The 10,329-nt window shown below is 40.1% G+C and overlaps 1 protein-coding gene across 1 annotated transcript in view; it reads right to left on the reverse strand.

Annotated features, from left to right (window-relative positions):
* mapkbp1 (mitogen-activated protein kinase binding protein 1) overlaps window positions 1-10,329 on the reverse strand; it is a 23,323-nt gene that overhangs the window by 8,383 nt on the left and 4,611 nt on the right. The window contains exons 5-21 of the mRNA XM_035678100.1: window positions 9,727-9,897; window positions 9,405-9,542; window positions 8,688-8,870; window positions 7,520-7,680; window positions 6,208-6,397; window positions 5,786-5,917; window positions 5,493-5,680; window positions 5,315-5,406; window positions 5,072-5,197; window positions 4,639-4,709; window positions 2,380-2,501; window positions 2,190-2,265; window positions 1,989-2,100; window positions 1,765-1,828; window positions 1,384-1,494; window positions 1,113-1,267; window positions 816-853 (exon numbers count right to left, since the gene is read on the reverse strand). Of these exons, the coding sequence (XP_035533993.1) occupies window positions 816-853; window positions 1,113-1,267; window positions 1,384-1,494; window positions 1,765-1,828; window positions 1,989-2,100; window positions 2,190-2,265; window positions 2,380-2,501; window positions 4,639-4,709; window positions 5,072-5,197; window positions 5,315-5,406; window positions 5,493-5,680; window positions 5,786-5,917; window positions 6,208-6,397; window positions 7,520-7,680; window positions 8,688-8,870; window positions 9,405-9,542; window positions 9,727-9,897 (2,130 nt within the window). The remainder of the gene's footprint in view (window positions 1-815; window positions 854-1,112; window positions 1,268-1,383; window positions 1,495-1,764; window positions 1,829-1,988; window positions 2,101-2,189; window positions 2,266-2,379; window positions 2,502-4,638; window positions 4,710-5,071; window positions 5,198-5,314; window positions 5,407-5,492; window positions 5,681-5,785; window positions 5,918-6,207; window positions 6,398-7,519; window positions 7,681-8,687; window positions 8,871-9,404; window positions 9,543-9,726; window positions 9,898-10,329) is intronic.

Consider the following 10,329-nt stretch of genomic DNA (forward strand, 5'->3'; position numbering starts at 1 on the left):
TTCTGAATTTAAGATTATGAATTAAATATTTTGTATTATATACGTACCTTACATTATATTACGTTTTATATATATTATGTGTATTTTCTTAAGGCGCCCACTCACGCTACTTAATGAGCCAACACACAACTGCTGACTCCTGGTGTGCTCTACACCTTTCTATCAGACAGCTTAACTTGTTGTTGCTCGTCTGTTGGATTGGACACAGGGGCCGCTTCATTTCCCCCCACATGGCTCACTGGAGCCTTGGTTGCCATGGCCTGTCTCGGTTCACCGCTTTTCGTTTTCTGTGGGCACTTAATTGGATAGGGTACTTCATGCGCACACGGAAACCCCCACAAGAGCTTGCAGTTTTAGAGATGCTCTGACCCGTCGTCTTAGCATTCAAATGGTGGCCCTAAATCGCTTAAATCCTCCGCTGGCCCTTTTTCTGGCTTCTGCACATCAACTCTAAGGACAAAATGTTTCACTTGCTGCCTATATATCCCACTACATAATAGGGCTGGCCATACAGATAATCGTGTTATTCACCTGTCAATGCTCATAATACACACACAAAAGAAAAATATTATATACTGCATTCAAAACATAGGATAAAGAAAATCTATGTCATACCTTGAGATTAAAATAATATTTATCATGATGTTAAAGATTTTTATTGGAATTTAGAAAATATGTTTTTTTCTATGGAAATAACAACATGCAAATATAGTGGAATGGTTTTCTTCACATTTAATATTTCTAATACAAAAGCATTAAAAATTATTCATTCATTTAAAGTGATAACACTCTTAACATTAAATATAATCACCAACCTTTTTCAGCTCCCAGTCCTGTCCTTCATCTGAGCCACCTGTTGTATGAAAGAGCACGATAATCAGAAGCTTCAAAATAATTAAATACTTGTTTGATCACTGGATAGTTTCTATCAAAAGCTGTCCTCCACAGAAAGTATATAGGTCAGGATTACTACAGATAGTTGACTCTCCAACACAGGTGGTTGCACCCAAACACGTAGTCACTATTACAGGGTTCTAATTCGTAATTTCCTTGATAAACACCTGGATTTAAGTCAGCACTGTGATCTAATTCAGTTCATAATTAGACGGTACCTGTGTCCTCCTCTCCATGGCTGCTGTCAGAGGAGGTATTGGTTGTGATGTCCTCTGGATCGTTGGGGTCGTCGTTCTCTGCTCCGTCCTCCTCGGGCTCACGGTCACTGTCAGAGGACAGACCACCCAGAGTGGGGGCACTGTACACCTCTCGCCTGGAGTAACACAACAGACAAAATAATGAGCGCTCTATGAGGAGTTTATGGGATGAATGTAATCAATGAAAGGTCCTTTGGAGTTGAAGGGTGTGTGTGTGTGTGTATGTCGTCACCTGAGACTGGAGGTCTTGCAGGGTTGTGTGTTCGGGTTTTGTCGGAGCTGGCAGAGCCTCTCTCTCATGCTGATTGTCAGCTCTGGAGCCAGTCGCCACACAAAGATACAGCTGGGAGATAAAAGCATTTGGGCATTAAAAATTCAACATTTCATTCCAGTTTGACTATTGAGGAAACTGTCTGCAAACACATTTCCCTGCTCATTTGCTCTGGCAGCAGAGGCTGAAGATGATTTTAATTTAGGTGCTGCTCCAATCCAGGTTTTCTCTAGTATTTTTATTCTATTAATATTTGGATATCTCATTGTTATTAGAGCTCTGATTATAAATATAGAACTAATACGCCTTTTCTGTGAATCCATGCACTGGATTGTTTCTCACCTGTCCCCTGACACGGAAATCAAATGCTTGCAGTCGTTGGTAAACTTCATCCCAGTGACAATCTCTGCAAAACAAAAAACATGGCAAAGTTAGTCATATTATGCTCCCTGGCAATGTTAGGTGATAGATAAAGTTCCCTACTGCTTTAAAAGTGTCATTTATTCACAGCTCAGTTTGACATAATTAAATATGTGTATGTGAGGTTTAGGTGTGGGTTCTGTTACCAGAGTGTCCAAACATAGTGGCGACACACTCCCCAGTGTAGAAGTCAAAGATGCTGATGTTTTTATCTGAGCAGCTGGTGGCCACGTATTGACCTGACGGATCAAGCTGGACCTGCAAGAAAAAAGAGTTCTATAGTCAACACACAGAATATATAGGAAGAGAAAGGCATTTGGAGTGAGGTCTGTGGAGGGAAATGTTACCCTGAGCAGACTGCCATCCTCACTGAGTGATCCTTTGTAGACTTTCTTCTGTTTGCCACTGCTGATGTTGAAAATCCTGCAGTCAGAAAAGGGAAAAAAAAGTCATAAATTAAAAAAAAGAGTTTCTTCTATGATTTCCTTCTAATTTCTAACCACATCAACCTTCAAAAACATGTGCCCACATGCTCACCTGATGCAGCGGTCCTGACAGCCAACAGCAGCGTACTTGCAGGTGGCGTCCACACTCATGTCGTACAGGGTGGTCTTCCTCACCATGTGATGGGAACGCCTGAACTCTGTTCCTCTGTCAGTCTGCAAAACAAGAATAAACACTGTCATGTCTGTGCTGAGGAGGAAGGCTGCTGTAGCTTTTAGTATTAGATTGGAAGAAACTTAGGGAAAGTGATTAAAAGATACAAACTCAAAATCAGCATTTGAAATACAACCAACGCTATAAAAGTCACATAAGCTGATATCTTCCATCTGCCTATTTGAATTGGTGCACAGTTGGTCTACTGGGTGTGCCATTCTGTTTCAGCATCTTCATGGAGTCCCATTAAAATAATTAAAATGATTAACATTACAACTTAACCTTACAGCTCACTGATGGTTATCATTATGCTTAATGACCCACTTAGGGAATATAATTTGATTACAACTAACAATTGACCTGACTGTGGAGTAAGCAAAGCTGGCCAGACCTGACCTTTACATTCTGCATATTTGTCCCTTATTTTCTGTCTCTGTTTCTAAAGTATTACATGTATGTATACACAAAAGGCACACTTCAGTTGGAAAGCAGTAAGTATAATTTAGCTTGCAGCTCATCTAACATAGAAAGCTAAACAGACGCTGCAGTGGATACATGCATTTGTATTGTTTGGAAAGTAGCAAAGTTCACCTATGCATTCAGAGCTGAAAGCTGCAAGGATCGGTTTGAATCAATATCAATATGTGTAACTTAAAAGTTGGATTATACACATAGTTGATATGCTTAAAACCAGATGAAAGTAGTTGCCTCAGTTAAAGTCTGGCAGAATAAATATGCCTGGCATAGATCCAATGTGAGTTAAAATAAGTCATATCATTTTTGAAGTTTAGTCTACAGAAACTCAGCACATCCAATCATTCAGAAAAGACTATTACCATTTGGAATACTTAAAACACAGATAATGATAACAGACAGCATAGAGGATGCTCATTTACGTTCTGCGGGGAGCACAAACCTGTCACAACAAGTTTCGACAATGAATACTCCATAAATGTCTGGATCTTGGGGAGACGTTTTACTGAAAACTAACAAGCCATTGTTTATTGTGCTCTACAGTGTTCATGAGTCACTGCAGTGGCCTGAATCGTGTCTTAAGTTTAACAAGAATGCTGTAACTTATGCAACTCCGACCGAACAGAACACTGTCCCAGTAACCCAGAAGCAGTCCTTTCTATTGCATTTCGTTATACAACTTGCAGCCCATATGCTCCTTTTGTGGTACATGCTGTAGAGTTTTATTCACAGACAGAAGCTAAAAAGATTGCGTTACTGTTGTGCTGCACAATGAGTCCTTAATGTGAGGAATTAATGAACAATTTGAGCCAAAAGCAATGAAGCAGCAAATAATGCTGAACCAAGATTAGCTCCTTATTGTGTCTTTAATGGCCAGAAAGAATTATGAGATTATTTTGGGAAATAATTTTTGCTGTAGCAAGTTAGTCTGCTGTTTAATCAGTGTCCCTCTGTACTGAAATTAAGCACTAAGTCAGAAGAAACCAGTCATTTTACAGTGATTTTAAAAATTGCTTTTATATCTCTTTTATAAAATACTTTGAGCAAAATAAGCAATAACTATGAATATATATGAAAATTTATAAGGATAATTATTTTTGAAAATAGGTTGACTAACTTTTTGTCAAGAGTTAGATGAAAAGATCAATACCACTCGTGTGTCTGTATGGCAAATATGTAGCTGGAGCCAGCAGATGGCTAGCTTAGCTTAGCACAAAGACTGGAAACAGGGGGAAACAGCTAGCCTGGCTAGCTACATGTCATTTTTACATTTTGGTTTTCGTACAGAATAAACAAACAAAAGGTAACTATCAATTAGTGAGTTTTAAAGGTGCTAGGAGGCAGATTTTGTTACCTAGGCTAGCTGTTTCTCTCCGTTTTCAGTCCCTAAGTGCTAAGCTAAATATCTACTGTACAGACAGATTGAGACTGGCATCAATCTTCTCATCAAACGCTCAGCAAAAAAAGCTAATCATCAGTATTACATAAAATATAGTTATAGTTTAGGTATATGATGGTGATTTTCAGTTGGTGCATTAATATTTTCATAGTCACTTGTGCACATTTCTGTGTTTATTGGATATTCTATAACCGATTCCACCTGTGGAAAGATGCATGCTTGATGGTGGGAGCTGGTGGATTGAATCTTGCTCAGACATGTCTTACCTTGTATGCAGTGCGGAAATAGATGCTCTTGTCCGCCCCACAGCTGATCATCCTCACCTTGTTGTCATTGGCTGAAGAACAAAGACAATTTTTCAGTGATTACTATTTTGAACTTTACAAAAATGAGTCATTAAGGCCTGTAGGCAATACAAAAAAATAGTCTTTACCAGTCAGCTATAAACTAGTATTTTAAGAAGAATTCACAATCTAAAGAAAACCTAGACTTAATGAATTAATAAAAGACAAGAAAAGGCTTTGCTTATAACAAACAGAGCTCCACCTGACTACATATATATAGTTGTCGTCTATTATTTAAACAAGCAGGGCTGCAAGTGAAATAAAGGAGGGACTTTGTGTGGGACTGAATGGAGATGAAAGCTTGGATTAAGAAAAGATTAGCTGTCAGATGTTGAAATCATCTCAAGTGGCTCACCAGCAAAGCGGACGGCTGTTATGGATGAAGAGTGCTCGTCGAGTGTCTGCACCAGACTGTAGTCGTCCTCAGCATCCAAGACATGAATCAGACGGTCCCTGCTAGCTGTAGCCAGCAGCTTCAGACCTAACAGTAATAAGGCAGCTTAATCACATATATTGTATAAACAATGCACAAATATTCTTCAAGCATGCCATTATTATGATCACTGATAGATACACACACACATACACACACACTGACCAGTTTCTGGTTTACTGTATTCAAGACAGAGGATCTCAGCATCATGTGCTTCCACTTTGAGAATCTCCTCCATGCTGCAGAGGTCATGAACCCTGCACAATATAAATTCACATTTTTCAGCATAGAGGCCACCTCAGTCAGTCAGTCATCACTCTCAATTTATGCCTTCTTGTCCTACCTCAGCATCCCGTTGCGATCCCCAGATGCCAGGTGTTTGCCGTCTGGACTGACACAGATGGTCCGGATGCCCGTCTTGCTTTCTGCTGCCTGTCCGTCCCCTGGTTTCTCTGCATTCGCATTTATTGTACATTCTGGATCCAGCAAGGCACTAGTGTTTCCATCTATGTGAATTATATTCAGGAGATCCTGCAAAGCAATGGGGAATGAAGAAATCATCAAATCCCATCAAAGGGAGAATACATTTATTTTGTACCACATTAAAACATACAGCATGTTTGAAGTCAAACTTACACTGCTGAGGATGTTCTGAGAATGTGTCCAATCGTTCATGCGCCACAGTCTGATGGTGTTATCAGCTGAGCAAGTAAGGAATGCACCTGATGACAGCCCAGCACCCAGCTCCCCAGGAACATCTGGGAACATCTGAGGAAGGGCGGGAGAATATTTTTTTACAATAAAGTATGAATTGCCTTTTATTGCTAAGACCAGTATAATATTAATATATACCCTATTTAATGTAATAAAGTGACAAAATCTAATAATATTATCCATTATTGTTTCACAAACTGGTCCGCGTTCACTAACATTATCAACGGCCCAATTTTGGCATTGAAGTGGTATTGATTAATTCAATCCACTGTATAAATATTAACTACACACTGAATCAGGGGCTGGTTTGAGTGTGTATCATTCACTTTCTCCTTCCTGTTTACCTCCAGGTCCCCGACACTGGCAGCATGGAAGAGGGCAGAGTGCACCTTCCCCACCCTGTTGACATCTCTCACATCCCACACATACAAACTGTGGTCATTATACACACAGCTGAGCCAGTGGCTGACGGGGTCGTAGGTAACTGCGATGGTGTCTGGGTAACGGGCATCCGTCTTAGTGGAAAACAGGTGGCTGAAAAGAGATTGAGAGACATTTTTAAAGATCATGGAATAACAGCAAAAGATGTTTTCTAAAAAATAGTACATTTTGACCAGGGGTGTGTCAGGCCTACTGGGGCTGAGCTGCGTTTGTGGGCCTTCTTCCCCAGTTACTAGATAATATAATCAGTAATACTGTTCATAAACACAGTTTAAAAATGATGTCTAATGAATCATAGAAAATCAGAACACTGGTTCACAATTTATCATTTTAAGCCCTGTATAATATGTATTTCGTATCACTCTCTTGGCTTTGTTGTATTTACACCTGGTAGCGTAAATATCTTTCATTTATCATACAATAGCCCTTTGTAGCTGTTCAACTGTAAGTTTATGATATTTTTCTCATATGATACCAATCTAATATTATGTGATAGTCTATGCATTCAGTTCAGAGTCTCTCCAGATAACAGAGAGATTTCTGAAAAAAACACTTGACAAGATTCACAAAAAAGCTTCTCTGCCTTAAAGTGTGCACCTGATTTTTTATCGATTTTGCAATAGCTCAGCCTTTGTAGACTGTACAGCAGTGTCCCTGGAAAAGAAAATTCTACTCATTCAAAATAAGACACAGATTTATGTAAAATGTACAGTATTCTGCAACTTATTTCTGTAATGTAATGTAATGTAAAAAACTAAATCAAGCATTTTTGAAAAATCTTTTTACCCAGTGTTTTATGATCTAAAAGACGAAATTACCAAGTCCACCAAAACACAAAGGCAAAACGAAGGTCAGGGGACCCCTTTGGGGGTACCAGACAGACAACACTGCAGGAACAACAGAATGCAGAATAGAGTGGTAGAGATAAACAGCAGATAAATAACCCACTGCATGATATAAAATCAGATTTTTAAATATATTTTAAGCCTGTAAAATTACAATAAAATATTGATAATTACAGTTATATTGGCTTTAAAAAAGGAATGAAGCTGCTTTATAGGGCCATTATTGTCTTGAAATAAGAAACATTTAGTAGTTATTGAGAGAGTGAAATAGTGCCACTTGAGACAGGACACACTATAAATAGAGAGCAATTGATCCTGCAGTGGATCCCTGCCAAGGAAAGGCTGTGTTACTCCTGAGCTTTTTTCTCACCTGGCCTCTCTGGCGGCTGAGATGCCAGAGCCGAGGGGGTGCGGCAGCGGCAGCGTGCAGACAAAGTGCAGGTCAACAGAGCTGAAGGCTCGCACCGTTCCATCCGCACATCCACAGAAGATCATATCTTCAGACAGAGAAAGAGACTGGGCCACGCCCGTCTGCAAGGCAGGACACAAAAGGCACATCAGCTCATTTCATAGCTTTATCACTCACAGATGCAAATAGAATCAATTATAATGAAGTGGAGGTGAGTCCACAACAGTCCTGCCTGTCACTAATGATTGTCCTTATTGGAATACTTCCAAACACATCTTGTACTTGTCCTCGTCCCTGTCGCTAATCCCTCTTTGATCCTCTGACAGAAGGCAGGAGCAGGACCCACACCCCTTCATCTTCACCTCTTGATTAAACACCACAGCTGGATGCTAACCATAAGCACTATTGGTGGTACAGCACTCACTAATGCTGTACATAAACATACTGTATATTTAACACTGGTAAAGGTAAATAACATGAGTGACATATGTTTCATAAAAAAACAGCATTGCAGCATTTAGGGCCTTTCAAAGTAACAAATCTGATCTTCTGCAATTAATGATTAATGAGTTAGTTTTTAACCCTCGTCAATGTCAATCTTAAAGAAATAGCCAGCAAATAGGGTTGTTCTGAGAATAGAAAAGGGACTTCAACTCCATCAACTCCAATTAGTAACAAAGCAAAGGGAAGGTTGCAGCGTACATGATTGGCACAAACTTTAAACATTTTAAAACATAAAAAACAACTGTATTTTTTAAAGACATATTTCAGCATTTGTATAAGTATGTTTATTTACTATTTAAGATCAATACCACTCATATCAGTGTGTTAAATATACTACAGCCAAAGACTAGCTAGCAGCTAGCCTGGTCGGTCAAAAAAGGTAAAAAAAAAAAAATCAAAATACATTCCCATAAAACCACAACGTGTAATTTGAATAATACAATATCCTATAACATTTTAGTGAATCTCTATTTCAGAGATGAAACACAGCAATGAACGTTAGCACCCACATTAGGTGGAATGACACAAATCAATACCTCGTTGAATAATTGATTACATTTAAAAGTAGTGGTAGCTAAAGAGCCCCAACAACGTCAGTGTTGGATACTTCCTGTGTGTCACTCACCCGTAGGTCCACCCACTTGTCCAGCATCCTCTTGCTGTTAAACTCACACAGCAGGCCAGAGGAGGTGATGCAGAAGGTGGAGTCAGATTTTGAGCCTCGTCCACAGGCCACACCACAGAAGAAGTTGTTCCTCAGCTCTCCCAGAAGCCCCGAGCGGCCTAGCAGAGGAACAGGAGCGCTGGCCTAAATACCGCAGAGGGGTGAGGGTTAGTTCAGACTGGAGTGCTTAAAGTAGAATAGTGGTTACAGCTACTATTTCAGCTTATGTCGACATTACAATCCCCATCCAAGTCTTTTGAAATGTGTGCATGTGTATGTATGTATTTATTTGTATTATTTCCAAAGTAGAAATTCAAGGTGTGAAAGCCATCAGAGAAAAGCCAAATGAAGAGCCAAGGATTTCACGATTAAATGTGTGACTAGTATTAACATTTCTTTATTTCAGTTTCTTTAATTGAATACGCAGTTGTGAAGGAAACTGTGTGAAGCTCACTGATGTGAACACACTCAGCTCTGGAACGGTGAAAGAGGAAGTGTGACAAAACCAAACTCACAGTTAACTGTGATAGTTTTCAGGTTGACAATTTTCAAGGAGATGACCTTTTTTCATACTGTGTCAAAATGTTTGCTTCTAAAATCCAAGCAGCACTAAAGCAAAATGAAGCCTGCAACTTCTTTTTCAACATATTATATAAACCCAACATTGTCCTTTAATACCTTGCTGGCTTTGCCGTGGTCCAGATACCAGAACTTGACATGTCTGTTCCCCACAGTGACAAAGTAGGAGCTGTCCTCAGAGAAAGACACACCTGTCACCTTACTGGACACCTTGTTGGCAGCCACTACTACATCTTTCTGCAAGGGAACAACACAACAATACAAGTTAGAATTATAGTCTTCTGAGAGCTCAAGCACATTGAGATTTTCTACTACAAAATGTCTGGGCAGATCCAGGAGTTTGCTACTGTTTCCAGTCTTCATGCTAAGCCAACCAGCTGCTGAGATTGGTATTAATCATAAACATCATAGTGAGCCAGACCTTCCACGCCCAGACGTTGACCATCATGTCGTGCTGGTTTCCCACACTGACGATGTATTTGCTGTTGGGGGAGAAAGCCACGCAGGAGACGCCATATTTGTGTGTCTGGAGCTCCGCCACCTGTCTACGTTCTGCCACGTCCCACAGTCGGACAGCTGGAAGGTGACCGCTCTGGTGGAAAGGAAAGAGGGTTGTGAATGGAAGAGGGAGTAACAGGGTTAATTGAAAGAGAACAGTCCATCGTTATTAAAGAAAGGGCTCATTCTGATGTCTCAGCGCTGTATCGTGACCAGGTTTTTTTTGTCACCAATCTGTAAATCCACTGGATCAGGTAACACATAGTAGTCAGCTGTCAGTTCAGTCTCTCCAGCTCTCTAAGAGATAATCCTCTCTGTCCTCTGCTCACTGTATAGTTACTTGTCCTTTGACCTGTTCACATAATTCTCTCTCGAGGATCAGAAGGTCCTCAGGCTATTTGTGTAGTCTCTTATTTTAATATGGTAGAACCAGTGGTGTAGTCTAGTTTATTGTAGTGGGTATACTGTGATGATTCCCTCCCAGCCTCGTACACACACGTCCCGGACCGACACCCCATAAGCACCA

This window comes from Morone saxatilis, unplaced genomic scaffold (genome assembly GCF_004916995.1).
Source record: "Morone saxatilis isolate NCDOM2014 unplaced genomic scaffold, NCSU_SB_2.0 Contig7, whole genome shotgun sequence".
NCBI lineage: Eukaryota > Metazoa > Chordata > Actinopteri > Moronidae > Morone > Morone saxatilis.